Below are 17,364 nucleotides of genomic sequence, written 5' to 3'. Positions count from 1 at the left end.
CAGGAATATGACAGTTGTTATCCATTTGCTTGATGTTTTTGACCTTGATATTTTGACCTTTGATTACGGACTCACTGTTTGTGAATTTCCTTGGAGTTAGGTATTTTTGTTGTTTTAATTTTCTTTTCATTCCTCCACTGCATTGAAAGAGAGCTAGAAATATTTTTTGTGCATGTTTCTGTTGATTTGATATATTTTCTCATTGTGGATGCACTCCTTTTTGTATTCTTTTATACATATGATAACAATGATTATCCATGTTTCATAGGTATATATGTTTGAACTATCAGATCACTGGTGCCTGATGAGTACCCAAAATGAGCGACATTTACCAAAAAGGACACAAAATACTTCTTCTTAAACAATGACGAGCTCTGTGATTAGACTTTCTCATTACAAAGATTTCTAAAAAGTGAGCTGTAACGGCATGTCAGCCGTTTGCGTAGAAAAAGTCTTCAATCTGAATAATATAAAGCAATAATTCTGTTGGAAAAAATATCCCTCTGCAAACGTTTAAAATATCCTTTTGCATGTTGAATACACATTTACTGACTGCTTGCTGATTGTTAAACATATTACTCTGATTCATGTTGATTCGTTCATTATTAATGAGACACGTATTCGTTTCAAACAGAGAAACACATTATATAAACTTATTGTACATTTTAAAGGGCCGTTAGCTATAAATTTAAAGTTGACAACAACAAAAATCAAATCAAGATTTTTTTTAATTTCAAACATTTATAAAGAAAATATTCCTGGAACACTTATCACAGGCCAGGGGAGCATAACAATCAAGCTATTGCTCAATCAATGGATAAAATTATGTCAGTCAATTTATTTTCATACACATTAGGCACTTTTTTCTTGAAAATACAAGTCACATTTTGTAAGCTTACCTATAATTTCAACATTCGTACTGCACATTTTTTAAGATTTTCTGTCAATAATTAAAGGTAAACAACCTATCTATCAATCTCTCCATCTATGTATCCAACCATTCATGCATCAATTCATCCATCCATCCATCCATCTGGATCATACACATTCAGACAGAACAAACTTTAGTTATTTTTGATCCAGTTGACACAATACAAACAACACAACGAACTATATTGGCATCTAAATTAAGTTAATGCTTACCACAATAAGATTCCACATTTTTGCTGCCTGTGCTACGAATGTTGATACTATACTGCATCCAGTTAATACCATAATTTTGGTTGGCTCGTTGTATAGGAGTTCATATAACTTTTTGGTACCAAGACCTGGAAGGCACTGAAAAAATAAATATGTATCATCAATTCGCTTTATCATATGGGTTAAATAAAGGCAATAGAAGTATACCGCTGTTCAATAAATGCTAGTGATGAATATATAATTTTATAGAGTTAAAAAGAGTTGAATCTCTTTTGGTACAGATTTGTTTAGAATATATCTGATAATACTTTTTTATCGTTTTTTGTATAGGATAATATTAGAGCTTAACATGCTGTATTGGCACTTGACATTAATGTGTCTTTTGTATTAATTTGTGGTTGGACTGCTGCCTCATTGCATTGCTCATTTCCAACATCTTGTTGTATTCATAATAATAAAAAGTTTTGTAGTTCCCATTAATAGGTTTCAGTATAAACACTTCGAGAAATTAATTCAATCAAGAATACCAGAAATATACCCCTAACAATTAATTCATATATGAAAAACGTTATTATTAAAATATTTTCAACAGGTTTAATTTCTCGATAATATAGGATACAGACAATCTACCCAGCATCTTGTAGTTCAAGTATAGTGGAAACTTTGAATTATGGTCTATATAAGTTCGGAGTGGATCTATTAGAATGGGTATACAAAGCGATGATAATTTGTCCTTTTTGTTGCTGTATCGAAAGAAAAACTCGTAAGGGATTCCAGGTTTATAATTGTGTGCGCCATACGCGCTTTTTGTCTTTAAAAACTTCTTTGAGGATCGAATCAAAAATGTTAAAAGGTCAACAAAGAACAAGGGCATTGAGAATTCAAACTCAAAAAGGTTTTGACTAATACAGCCATGATTATATATTCCTGAGGTAGGAAATCCTTAATGTTTCGGACAACAAAAAGTTTTGTGATACCCCAGTCCCACTAGGCCACGATCGCACTACGATCTGTGAAAAAAATGCAAATTTTGATGATCGTAGTACGATCGTGTAGATCGCAGTAAGGTCGTATCACGGTCGTGGTGAGGTCTTCAAGATCGTGATGAGCGTGGCCAACTTTGAACATGTTCAAAACAATCGTGGTGCGGTCGTGGCCAAATCAGATCGTAGTAGAAGCGTAGTGAGAGCGCATTAAGATCGTAGTAAGATCGCAAAGGTCGCTGTACCATCGTAGTGAGAGCGTAGCGAAAGCGTGATTCTATTCGGAGAAACTGCGCTACGATCTCATTGCGACGTTATTACGACCTCACTACGATCATCACGTTCTCTCCGCGACCAAACTACGCTTCCACTACGACTATACCACGCTGTTCACGACCATAGAACGATTCTAGCACGCCCTTGCCGTCCTCATCACGCTCTTCTCACGACCTGACTACGTTCATACTGCGACCATTATTCTCATTGTCATTTTCCCATAAAATATATTAATTCTCTGCAGGTTTTGTTTGTCTGTATGTAATTGGGACTTCTTGTCCATTTTCTCTAACGGCTCAACCATGCTTCTTGTTTTCATATAGATTAGACCGTTGGTTTTCCCGTTTGAATGGTTTTACACTAGTAATTTTTGGGGCCTTTTTTATCTTGCTGTTCGGTGTAAGCCAAGGCTCCGTGTTGAAGGCCGATTATTACTTGGATTGAGAGTTGTCTCATTGGCACCGTCATGCCACATCTTCCTATATATATCTATTGACACATCTGTTTCATATCTGCTATCGTTCACTAAAATATCGTCATTTCAGCTTTATGGACCAGCAATAGGTTGTAATTTAGGTCGGATTGGTCGGTCCGACATCTCTACTTGATCAAGATTCGTTACTATCAGAGCTCCATCTGCCTCTACATCAACCCTAACACCACGCCCACGTGTTCTAGTAGATTTTGGTGGCTTGATTGTTTTTTTTTTTTTTCGAGAAATCTACGTATTAATTAGAAATAGAACTGAAGGAATGATACTGTATTGATATGGAACCCGATGTTGACGTTATTGCTGAGAGCGTAGTAAGATCGTCGTTTGAACGTAGTGTAATCGTGGTAAGAACGTGCTATAATCGCAGCAGAAGCGTGGTAAGGTCGTGTTGCAATCGGATAACTCGTGGTATGGTCGTTGTGAGAACGTGATGAGCGTAGAAAGATCTTGATAAGTGTAGTAAGGTCGCAGAATAAGCGCGGTGAGAACGTGTTATAATCGTAGCGGGATCGTTGTAGAAGTGTAATGAGGACGTAGTAGCATCGTGAAAGCAACGAAAATTTACATTTTCATGCCACTCATACCACGACCTCACCACGATCTGAATTTAAGTTAGATCGCGGTGAGCGTGGTGCGATCGTGGTCTAGTGGGACTGGGGCTTGAACGGAATTTATTATTATGACCATATCAATGACATTGTATGTGAACGCAAAAGTGCTGACTTAGAAGTTTAACTATGTAAATTTGTCACGATTCTCTTTTTTATTCAATTTGACACAAACTTAACTCTAGGGCAAAAAGAATCTCTATAAAGAACAGGAAAACACATTTAAACATTTGCAATACAGCGAATTGTGTTTGCCTTTACACTTGAGGGTTCTCTTTACTTTAAATAAGCGACAGTAAAACTAAATCATTGGTTTAAACACCAGGAATCTATAAACGTCTCTTAAATGGTGTCCAATAATTATACTGTACTTCTCGCATGTTGAAAATTAGGCATCCTTTGGGAAATTTTCCGTTTTTATCAAGTGTTAGCCTTTGACGTCTTTGTCTTCGTTTTACATTCTACACCGACACCGTGTCAATTCCAATGAAATTAGAAATATTTATCACTTCTGTATTACGTAACATCATTGCATTGTATCAACAGTATCATTTATCACGTGCGTGCAAGTAGATATACCAATGTCTAAAGGAGAGAAATGCATCACATGCTGCTATTTGATATGAATAAAAGAAAGATGTGGTTCAAACGTAAAACTAACATTAGTTTGTTATAAATGATTTTAGCATGGCATACAAGATAATCGTTATAATGGATTTCCATCCGGGGCATACGATAAGACCTTTTTATACCTCATACTTAGAAGATTTTTCATTCTTAAGTTTACCAGAAGTTAATATCACTATAATAATCAAGGTCGAAACATTTATAGAGGTTGGTTAAAGTTTCCAAATCAGGGGCGTAGCTAGGTATTCTTTCAACTGTAGGCACAAATCGGCAGGGGGTCTGGGGCCGCTGAAGGCCTCCAGCAGGTCGAGGGCAGAGCCCGGGTAGGGGGTTCAGGGGGGCCAATCCCCCTTCGGAAAACGGATTTCAGCGTTTTGGCTGCAAAATTTTATGCACAAAAATATCATGATGAAAAAATTGAAGAATTAAGAATAATTTACCATAACATCTGAATGGTGAATTAAATAAAGCAGTACAATTGGAAAATCAAATATTAAAAAAAATATTTACAATATGTACTGCCCAGCATAGATCAGTGTATCCCTTTAATTAAGCAGTACACCCTGTTTGATATTTTCAAATCTATTCCAATATGATCGATATATACGTTTAACTTAATTGATAGTACATATTGACGATCCTTCATTAAAAAGATAGGCACGTGCACTTTAACACTGATATTACTATTAAATAACACTATCATTTTGGCTAGAAAGACATCAACCATCAATCTTTTGATTCTTAAACCTTCACCCTAGCCACACAAACACATACACACATAGTCGATGCCAATGCAAAAGTTCTAACGTAACAAAATTCAAGAAATTCGTATTTCTTTATATCCCGCTCTACTGTAAAATTGCTACCTGCTTAGGAATTTGAATAATTGTGGTCATTAGACGTAGATCTGAGAGTACTCAAAACTACTGGAAGCTATTTGATAGATTGATTTTATAACATCCAGTGTAAAATATTTATGCAAGTTTAGAACAAAAAAAAAACAAACAAATTGATTATTTACAATAAACACAACAGGGAGCTTAGTCCTGTAATCATGGTAACAGGTGTTGTACAGGACGAAGGTCTTGAAATTTGAAAATGCCATGCATTGGAAAGTGAGGGATTATTGGATAGGAGCAGAAACTTTGCCTTTCAGTAGACCAACTACGAACTCCTCAAAGAGTGGCATTCTCTCTACAACTAGGCATAATATTAAATTTCCCCATTCTGACCAGACGTGACTACGTATTTAACATCCTGCACAGCCAAACGGACGACCAATATTGGCAAGTCGGATGAAGACAAAGTGGAAAGCTAGTTGAAAACTAGTAACAACTTATTAAAAATTCATGTGTCTAAGTTGAGGTTCATGTTTTTGTTTTTGTTTTTGTTGATAGAATTGAAATGATTTGAACCAAAGTTCTAGTTTATAGTTTCTATATAAGGTACACACATAAAAAACATTCAATTCTATCCAATATTCCATTCACTAAGGACAAGAGACTAGTGTACACATGACATTCGATAATTAGAGTTGTGACAACTTCACTGGAATTCATGTACATATAACGTTGTTTATTATTTTTTTTAACAAAAAAAAAAATATTTGTGAAAAAATTATGTGTAGGCACGTGCCTAAAGTGCCTAACGGCAGCTACGCCCCTGCAAATATTTAATTCGCAACCAGTCAATTTCCGTAGATTTCCTTTTCACATCAGGGACATTTACGAAAAGTCTTTCGTTCAAAGTTTAACAGCTTCAAGTGCGTACAAGTATTAAGGTTCTAACAATATTGTGGCCTAGGTCTAAACAGATATCAGATAAACTAATCATAGGTACCAGGACTAAATTTTGTATTTACGCCAACGCGCGTTTCGTCTAATCCAGACTTATCAGTGACGCTCGAATCCAAAAAAGTTAAAAAGGCCATATAAAGGACGGAGAGCATTGAGGACCAAAATTCCCAAAAGTTTTGTCAAATACACGATGAAAGATAGATTGTGTTTAGTTTTTTTTTTTTACCAAAATGTATAAAATCTACTACTAAACCAAAACGTCATCTAGCGAATGTTGCATAATGTCTTTTTTGGGTCATTTATTGCAAGTTCTTTTGATAAAATTGTCCAAAAAACCTCATTTACTATAATGTCTCTTTGTAACCTGCAATTTGGAAAATACAAATAAAGGGGAAAAAATGCATCAGTTAGTTTTCAAATACCAACAAAAGTGGTTTCTTCTTTCCGTTAAAATATTCTGATTTTGAATATATGTCGCTTTTGCTGAAGTCAAGGAACTTTGACCTTTGGTCATTTTACATTTTTAATTCAAACATCACTAATGAGGAGTCATTTTAGACGATTCGCTCGTCTGGCTTACACAATTTAAAACTTGTTAGCAAGGATGTGTTAAACAATTTGGAACTGTTTTGATGACTTGATCCATGAAATCATTTTTTATATAGTTATAAACTAATGTTTCGTCGGAAATTAAATCTAAGTACGATTTTAATACACCTAGGTAATTCTGTTATGTATATTTTATGCATTTATGCACGACTTGACATAATACGTCCTTTTTTTCTTTTTTCCAAGAGGTAAAAAGCAATATTTGATCTTGTATATATAGCCTAGACGATGCTTAAATCTATTAATTAAAAACATATCAATAATCTAATATAGGAATATGTCTGGACTAATTAAACCAGTTCTATTTGTAATTCGCGAATTTTGCTGAAGGTAATATGAAGTATTTGATAAAGATTTGATTTATCAAAGAATAAAGACAGCATTTAATGAAGCATACAACATACGACTACCATGGAAAAATACTTGGTAACTTTCCAGTATTGCAATGACTAGAAACGTTTTATGTAAACAAAAGTAATTTTCAGATAAAGAAAAAAAGAAAAAAGAAGTAACCTCAAATTCAATAATGTATATGTTATCAAATAACTCGCGGGTTCTCAGTACACTTACTTTACTCTCTACCTATATTTACCATATCAAAAGGTTAGTAAATAAAGGCAATAGTAGTATACCGCTGTCTATAGTAAAAAGTGAATTTAACTGAAACAAAAACGTGTCACAAACCAAATTGAGTGAAACACATCAATTATAAGAGGAAACAAAACGGAACAACAGAAATATTGAATGCTACAAAAACAAACGCCTCCATATATAGAAACTGATTATGTGATAGCAACTGTCATATTCATGACTTGGTACAGGACAGGTAGTAACATCGACATAAGGAGTTAGATTTCAGTCAAGTTGCCATTATACAGACTTGTTTTCCATTATCTTTAATCATTTAACATGTATTAGGATATTGTACGAAAAAAGAGGTAATAACGCTATTTATTTTACGGTAAACGAATTATAATCAAATGGTGTTATGGATGTCAAGAAATGTCCTTCAGATATTCACTAGATATCAGTTACTTCTCCATGTTAAATTATAATTGTTTTGAAATAAAATTGAACGACAACACTTCTTCCTATGTGACGTTTACATTTGTATGACGTCAGACACACGAAGCAATGGATGGGTTTTTTAATTTGATGCGTTTGTGTTTTGTTTTTTTTTGTAAATGATTGTTTGTTTTTAGATAGTAACACATTGATGACTGCTGTATCCATGTTTTGACTATTTTATTTATTATATCTGTTTTATTCACGCATCGTTGTAAAGATAACGGAATTTGATGCGACTGTAATACAAGTAAGAGGTTTAGCGCTATCAAACCAGGTTGTATTCACCATTTTCTACATTTGCAAATGCCTGTACCAAGTCAGGAATATGACAGTTGTTGTACATTCGTTTGATGTGTTTTGTCATTTGATTTTGCCATTTGATTAGGGACTTTCCGATTGAATTTTTCTCTGAGTTCAGTATTTTTGTGATTTAACTTTTCTCTTCATTTATTTTGGTAATTTTTCACCTGAGAGCTAATTTGGAATATTTTTTTAGTCAATTGCTCCATCGCATTATGTTTATATATCTTAATTAATACGTGAAGCTCTTATAAGTTCAAGAATCAATGACCAACATGATGCTAACTTCCCTATTGGAAATTTTCCATTTCAAAGAAGAAACATACTATCTGTTCCATAGTATTGCGTTTGGATATCTCAATTAATACGTCACACTCGTGCATGGTCACAAAAGAGAGACAAAGAGACGATCAAATCATAAGACAAGAAAATGGTCATCAGATAAAAAAAAACTTATGCAAAACACAACACAAAAAACTACAGACACCACAAACACCACCAAAAACCGAGGTGTTGCTCGTGTTAGTAAACACCCAGTGATAAATCGGTTTGGGACATTCAGTACCTACTCCTCAAGCTTCGAGGAAGAACTATTTAAATCAATACCGCATAAGGTTTATAGTTTCCATCGTGAATCGAATGACCAATACCATGTGGATGTGTAGCATTCTTTTTAACGGATGTGTTTTCCATTCTTTAAATGTTTTAGTTCAGATATGGTACAAGCACGTCGTAAAAATAATATATCGTTCAATGCCGAGAAAATGTTGCTAACTTGCGATTTCTAATACGTTTAAAACAGTTGTTTCTACTCCAAGTCAGGGATGATTGGGAATAACAACATTTTGTATATCATCTCTGTTCAGAAAGACTGTAATGGTTATAAATTCCCATGCGTGATTAAGGTTATTTCCAGAAGACAGAACATGTGTAATAATAGCCCTTTCGACGTTTTGTAAAGCTCTTTTCCAGATAAGAGACAGGACAGGAAATGGATTGGCAAAGGAATTGATCTATGTCACCTATATCTTCTGATAGGTCATTGATATAAATAAATTTGTAACAAAATTCGTACAAATAATTTTTGAAAACATTTATTAGCAAAGAAATGAACGAAAATAATGTTTAACTAAATAAATGCGAATATATTGATTCGGCTACTGAGTCAAATTTATTTTATTATGAGTTGAAATGTTTATCGTCATTGATCGAGTTTTTTTTCCGTAATAACATAATTGATTATTGGACAGTTTAATCCATTTTAAATTGATTCAGTAAATCATCATATGACTGAAATTCAAGTGAAAGTCTTTTAGGAACCTTGAGCAACAAATTAGTGTTCTGTTTGAAGTTTTGTGCGATTAATCTTAACACATTACTTATTTATTAGATTAATGATACAATCACAATCTTTTCAATGCAACTGCCATTTAAACTTCGATCTTGGTACCTAATGCCTAGTATCAAGATAAAGCAAATTAATCGAGAAGACGTTTTTTCGTCTCAAAAAAATAGTTGTACAATTTTACATATTATGAATCTTTTCTCAAAGGGAATGTTCTTAGAAACTGGTTATTTGTTAGAAATCTTACCACATTTTAAATTAATTTATTCAATTTGGCTATAAAAATTACGGTTGTTTTCTGGTAGATGGTATAATCCTTATATCAAATTGGCATCTTTAAAAAAACACCTTACATAATACAAATCTTAAAAAATATTTAAAAAAAAATGATGTTCTATCTAGTTGATTAAGGATACATAAATAAATGAAACAGTAGTATACCGCAGTTCAAAAGTCATAAATCGATTGAGAGAAAACAAATCCCGATTACAAACTAAAGCTGAGAAAACACTTCAACTATAAGAAGAAAACAACGAAACAACAGAACACATAACTCATTTACTATTTATTTCTTGTAATATACAGTATGAGGACCTTATCAATAGAGATGAGGGTAACGTAATTATAATATACATAGATGATTTCGTTTTCGAGCCACAATTTGTGTATTGACATTTCCATTAGTGTTTTGTTTATATTATTAGATTTTTTGAGGGGTTTTTCATTGGACATTATGAATTTCTTTATCTTTGATGTTTGTGTTTTGCGATCTTTTAGTTTTGATTGATATGCACGATTTTCTAAAATCCAGCATTTAAGCAATACAATGTTTACAAAAGTAGAAAAATTTAAAGTTGTAATCAGGAATATCAAATTTAGGTGTCAGACCTAAAACTTCAAAATTAAAAAAAGATTCAAACTTCCATATATTTAACCCCTGATTTTCTGGAAATCCAAAATAATTATACTAAGGAACGCATTAATCCTAGATTTTTCTTATTAAGACAGTTCTGTGTTTATCATTGATCGACAAATTTGTCGTTATAACATAAATATTGGAAAGTTTAATCCATTTTAAATTGAATCAGTAAATCATTAGATAACCTAAATTCCACTAAAAGGCTTTCAGAAAACATTAAGCAGCCAGTTAGCGTTATGTTTGAAGTTGTGTGCAATCAATCTTAGAACAGAATTATTTTTTATAGTTATGCTATAGCACATTCTGTTCAATGCAATTTCATTTGTATCCTTATGTATACTAATGGATCTTTGCTTTAGGGAAACAATCTGAGAGACGTATTATTTGTAAGATATATTAGAGTCCATTAAATTTATATATTTAAATCAACCTACGTTTGTTTTCTGGTAGATAACTTGCTCCTTTAAATTAAAATAACACTTTCATCTTTAATACTTTAATACTGGTCACAGGGCGCATAACTCTATCTTTTACTTATATTTTTTAAATGTCGTTTGAAAAACATATTGGCAATAGATTGGTCTGCATGAGTTTGTACGATTGATCATTCACATTGTGTTTAGTAATGCATGAGTTTGTACGATTGATCATTCACATTGTGTTTAGTAATGCATGAGTTTGTACGATTGATAATTCACTGTAGTGTTTAGTAATGCATGAGTTTGTACGATTGATCATTCACATTGTGTTTACTAATGCATGAGTTTGTACGATTGATCTTTAACTGTAGTGTTTAGTAATTCATGAGTTTGTACGATTATCATTCACTGTAGTGTTTAGTAATGCATGAGTTTGTACGATTGATCATTTACTGTAGTGTTTAGTAATACATGAGTTTGTACGGTTGATCATTCACATTGTGTTTAGTGATGCATGAGTTTGTACGATTGATCATTCACTGTAGTGTTTAGTAATACATGAGTTTGTACGATTGATCATTCACTGTAGTGTTTAGTAATGCATGAGTTTGTACGATTGATCATTCACTGTAATGTTTAGTAATACATGAGTTTGTACGATTGATCATTCACTGTAGTGTTTAGTAATTTTTTAATATTTTAACTGTAAATTTGAATTTGTAACCTTGTTGTGTTTCGTGTCATTTTTGTCATTTTTGTTATTATTTTTTTTTAAGTTTTGTGTCATTGTATGTCGCTGATATCGGTTTTAAGGATTCCAGTTCCTCTTATTTGCGTTTTATTGTGCGTGCGCAAATTTTTGTGCACATGCAAGAGTTTCTGATAAAATGATTTTTTTCCAATCAATCCAGCGAAACAATGTTTTACATATCAGATATCATTCTGAAAAAGTCGTAAAAATGATATATCGATTTAAATGACACGTGATACAGAGAAAACACTGATAAAGCGCGTTAAGCCTCGGTCACACCTTACCGGATAGCTCGAACGGACGCCTAACGGATGAAAATAAAAGTTGTTCGTTGACAAAATTGTTATCCGTTGGGAGTCCGTTGATGTAATGACCGAATAAAACGGACGTGAAACGAATGCATAACAGACACACACCGGATATGCAACGTACGAGAAACGGAAACGTAACGGACAGAACGGATGTCGAACGTACATCCAACGTACGAGTACCGCATAAAACGGACACCTAACGGAAGAGTACCGGATAAAACGGATAAACAAGATATACGGAAAATTAAAGGCGACAATAATAATACATGTAAATCGCATAAATATTCAAAATGTTTCTGTGTAACTGGTTTTGGTTAGTTCTTCAAAATGCCGCCAACGGGCAGTTTCGGTCTGAATAAGGGCTGCTTGATTGTGACGACATGCCTTTACTCTAAGATCGATTATGAATAATATGAATTCATGAACCTTAAGAAATCTGACATACCGATAATTGGCATTTCTGACGCGAAATTTTTCAATTGGCATTTATCCGTTTCAGATCCGTTCAGCATCCGTTTAATCTGTTATACGTCCAGTAGAAGTCCGTTTCTCATTCGTTCAACATCCGTTTTATCCGTTAAACGTCCGGTAGAAGTCCGTTGTTGAATTTATCTTCCAGTCCTCTAACGGATGTATAACGGACATGTAACGGATACAAAACGGAAATAAAACGGACGAGTACCGTACAAAACGGACGCCTAACGGACGTTCAACGGACATTTTATCCGTTGGACGTCCGTTCAAAATTTTGAACATGCTCAAAATTCTCCGAAGGACAGAACGGACGTTGACGGACAAAACGTTCGCTTAACGGACATGCAACGGATTGAAAAAAAGAACTGTTAGGCGTCCGTTCGAGCTATCCGGTAAGGTGTGACCGAGGCTTTACAAATGCATATGATGTTTAATTAGTTATCAAAGGTACCAGGATTGTAAACAGGAAATTTATAAAAATGACCACATTATTGATATTCATGTCAACACCGAAGTGTTGACTACTGGGCTGGTGATACCGTCGGGGACAAAACGTCCACCATCAGTGGGATCGACCCAGTGGTGTAAATAGTTATCAAAGGTACCAGGATTGTAATTTAGTACGCCAGACGCGCGTTTCGTCTACATAAGACTCATCAGTGACGTTCATATCAAAATATTTATAAAGCCAAACAAGTACCAAGTTGAAGAGCATTGAGGATCCAAATTCCAAAAAGTTGTGCCAAATACGGCTAAGGTAATCTATGCCTGGGATAAGAAAATCCTTAGTTTTTCGAAAAATTTAATGTTTTGTAAACAGTAAATTTATAAACAAGTTTACAATTAAAGTTCGTCCATTCCGAGAACTGTGCACTATGATAAATATAAGTCTAGTGTATTAAGTCTGAAGTGAAAATCGCAGTGGAAATGTAAATAGCGTTCTGAGGTTATTGTAAGGTAACTTGTCATTTTTCTTTATTCAGAACTGGAATCAATAACTAATACTGGACTTGTAAGCTCAAACGGAATTGGTCTCGTTCTCAGACAATAATCAAGTTTAAAATAGTTTGCACTTCATTTCCTTGCTGTTGTCTGAGTTGCACTCATTTCAAATTGGTTAATTGATTCATTGGGTGCATTACGATTAACTGGCGGTTTCTTTGGCGAAAAACCAGCAGGTTAACTTAACTTCTCTTATTAGTTTTTTCGATTTATTGATAGTAAAAAATACTGTCTCCAATGTTTTAGAACATTTGCTCCTCAATTGATGTATGTGTTGTAGCATCGAATTATAACGCGTGGATGAAGAACTGCAAATATCACAGTTTTGTGTTGAAGGGATTTAAATTCCATACAAAAGACCTCGCGAATAAAGTAAACAATTTAATTGCTTAATTATAGATTTGTTTTAGAATTATTGGGAAATGACAATACATAAACTCAGAGATAAAGTATAGAAGTATTCCAATGTTCAATCACAGAAACAGGTAGTAGCAAAAATAAACAAAAATTGAGTCAACTCAGTTGTGTCAATATCTTCAAAAGTTCTACAGTCATGCATCATTCTTCAGAAAATTCAAATTTGTAATTTTGTCAGTATTACATATTCTAACAGAAATTTCCAGAGATAAAATCCTAAATTGGCAAAAAAACGTCTTTAAAAATTCAAATTTTCTTATTATGAATAATTTTATTTTTTTGAATTAACATTCAAACACCGAATATTGAGTATGTGTTTAAAGGTTCGAACAATGATCCTGTTTAAATTAGAATCATCTTATATATACATTACACTCAATGAAAGTTGTGTTATCCGAGAACCAGCTTATATCCGTTTTATAATACTAAAATCGAAATCATTCAGTGAAAAGATTTTACGGATTTGTTTGAACATTATGCAGTATCAGCGTTTATGTTGACCACAGAATTTTTTAATCGTTACTCTAATTCCGTCCGATTTCACACGATTGGGAAACTACCGACCATGGTGCTGCATGCTCTATATCATCTTCTTATTTGTAATTGTCCTAAATATTTTCTTTCTGTTCCTATTATTTATTGTGCAAAACACTGAATTTAGCATATTAAGGTCGGCTGAAGTCGAACCAAACTGTGCATTCAAACTACATGTAGTAAAATTATACAAATTTTTACTTTCTACTTTAAGTGTAATCAACCAATATATATAGATATACGCAGATGTTGTTGATTGCGGCAATGCCAGTGAGAAAACATGTCTGCCACCTATTTCGAAAAATTGCAAAAGCCAAGAAATAAGAAGGCACATATGGCTTTTTTAAAAATTTGATTGTTTCCAAAGAACCTTGATGTGTTTCTTTTCTGTCTTATTTTTTACTTTTCATAAATATCCGGCCAGTGAGCTATTAGTCAATGTGATATTGCCTACATTAAACAACGAATTAAGACGCCGCTCTATCTGAAATAATTTCCTAAAAGTATACAAATGTATTACAATAAAGATGCATTTATCAAAAATAATAATATACACTAAAACAAACAGCTGTGTTTTTGTAATTTATTAGATTACCTGAAAGAGATCGGTTTTTTCCTTTAAATCATCAAGCTAGAGTATTTCTACTGCTGGTTTGTCATTGCGATATTTCTAGTAAACCGGAGATTCATTTATTTTCGTTTCTTTGTTATAAATATGCATGTATTGATTAAAAATACTAGTTTCGTATATTCTAAATTGCATTCTTATATGACGACCTATAATCACCAACCAGTATAATCTCGGTATAACTACTTTTCGCGCAAGCGCATAAATACACAAAACCGGCTGTTCCGCGTTACTCCCAACTTAAATATAATACCAAGTATTCTAAATGTTCGACATCATAACCAACAGTTTACGTAGGCAAAGATTCTGATACAATTTAGATATTTCTATTCTAAAGCAAAATAAACAAATGAGTCTATTTCAATATATTTTTCGTGGTAAAATTACATAAAACAAAAATTCCGCGAAATGATGTTATCGTCTTGGCTTGGCAACGAAACAAGGTTTACGTCATAAGTATGTTTCCGTAAACAAACAATCAAATGTAAACACCGGGCGTTTTAAAGATTCTTATACGCATCAGAATGCAATAAGATTACATAAGAAAAAAAATATATAGGTGAAAAATGCGATTGATAAAAAGTAAATATCGAATGAGACAATAGTACAAACACATGTGTGGGTAAAACGGAACAGCCAAAACAGTATCGTGTGTATAAGGCTTTCACGGTTAACAAAATAATCGAAATAATTCCTGGTAGCCGTAGATTTGTTTTTATTTAACCATGGATTTGGCATTTATATTCATATTTTACCCCTCGCATACAGCTGCCATGACTTATTTCTTAATTCTTACCTACATTTCTGCAAAGCTGACTATAGAACAGATGTAATTTCTTGAATACTTACATTCGTGGTTTACCTTTTCATACGAAAAATAAAAACAATAATTAATTACAACAGACCTAGCTATTTCAGACTTCATGGAACCATGGACACAAACACTATTGTATTGTCAAGTCCCTCAGAAAAAGTTAACATAAGACGATGTTCGTGTACTTATATATCCTTGGCTTTCAAATATTTTGACTTTAGACTTCTTGATGAAGGTCAATAAAAACTAGCTATTCGGATGTATACACTAATTAATAAAGTGTTATTTTCATTTTCATAGTATTTTTCTGATAGAAGGAACCATCTGATAAAAAGAAATTATATAGTTACTAATAGAACATTTTCCTTGTACGCAGACTGTGAACATATCATGTTGATGAAAAAAAAAAAACATTATATATTACCCCAAAGGGATTGCATGTGATTGATGAAAATAAACCGCTAAAAGTTGATTGAATAACTTTTCGTTGCTATCATTGATACAGTATATATGTCAGATCTACAGTTATGGGTCACACATACTTTGCTTACATGAGTTTCCCATTTCTTGCGAAATTTCAAATTCTCATGAAATAAATAAAAATCCTAAGGAATTGAAAAGTAATCTGCAATTTACGCGACGTTAATACAATGAAGATTTGAATAATATTTAGAACTCAGTTTAACTTATAAAATTGAATCTTGTGAATATTTGGTTAAATGTCTTGCTGTTGTGTACTTGTTTTAATTTTCGATACCGAGAAATTGGCTTTTAGTTGTTAAGTAAAAGATAAATATCCTAGTTTCTGGTAAATTGTGATTTTAGTAAAAACCACCTTAAAATTTCAAGTAAATTGATGTCCAATCATATCAACAAGTGGGAAATATAGTAAAATTTACTATTTGACCGAATAAGCAACATGTTCGTCGTATTTGAGTTTATTGATTTCATATAAAATATTTTATACTTTCAACAGCAACTGTATTACTGTATACTTTTAAAATTTGTTAAGTATCAAACAGGAAACAAATAGAATATATGTCTTCTTGAGGTTATTTCAAAGTATTCTGCATTTTATAACATCAATTTCTTCAAACCAATAAAACATTTCCTGAAACAATGTCTTAAGGTGTCTCGTAAATAAAGGTTACAAGTGCAAACAATATTTGCGCTGCTAGGAAAGTATTTCCATAATCAAGCTGAAGTAACTAAGTGTAATATTGAAATAGTATATATTCGCGTACTCAGCGGAGAGCGAGCTGAGCTAAGCAATCCTATAGTTAAGGCGAAAAATTATATTGAAAAGCTCAAATCGCCTATTGATTTTATCTCATAATCTATTATGTCATTTTTTGTTAATCTAATATAAAGGTTTTTAGTATTTCATTAAAGCTAAAAAGACCCGATCAGACAAAAATAAAGTCGGTAACTTAATTTTGTTATTAGTACATAACTCTCAATATAGATTATACGTTATTGAATAATTATATAACATAGAAAATACCAAAAGCTCGCCCCCGTAGGCAACTGCTTTAAGGAAAACTTTAAAATAAAAAATTTTGATAACCAGAAAATAAAGTGATATTCTTATATTCACTATTCAGGTAGCATTGTGCAAGACGTCATATATTTTCAATTTACACAATCAGATAAGAGCTTTATACATAAATTTTCCGGTGAAAAATTATGATTAAGTATATATTATTCGGCAATTTCTTTGTTCTTACTAGTTTTTTTTGTGTTTTTTTTTTTTATTTTAGGCTGGACAATTTCTCGGATATATAATGCAATAACACTACAGAAATATTTTTTTATAGCTCATCCCTGAAACAAAACTCGTCATTTTATTG

General features: G+C 32.8%; 1 protein-coding gene across 1 annotated transcript in view; it reads right to left on the bottom strand.

Moving 5' to 3' along the window:
• LOC143062183 (gamma-aminobutyric acid type B receptor subunit 1-like) overlaps positions 1-17,364 on the bottom strand; it is a 75,966-nt gene that overhangs the window by 46,709 nt on the left and 11,893 nt on the right. The window contains exon 2 of the mRNA XM_076233970.1: positions 1,144-1,278. Within this exon, the coding sequence (XP_076090085.1) occupies positions 1,144-1,278 (135 nt within the window). The remainder of the gene's footprint in view (positions 1-1,143; positions 1,279-17,364) is intronic.

The sequence above is a fragment of the Mytilus galloprovincialis genome, chromosome 2, assembly GCF_965363235.1.
Source record: "Mytilus galloprovincialis chromosome 2, xbMytGall1.hap1.1, whole genome shotgun sequence".
NCBI classification, from domain to species: Eukaryota; Metazoa; Mollusca; class Bivalvia; order Mytilida; family Mytilidae; genus Mytilus; species Mytilus galloprovincialis.
The sequence above is the reverse complement of the archived record's forward strand: the minus strand, read 5'-3'. Positions and strand labels throughout refer to the sequence as shown.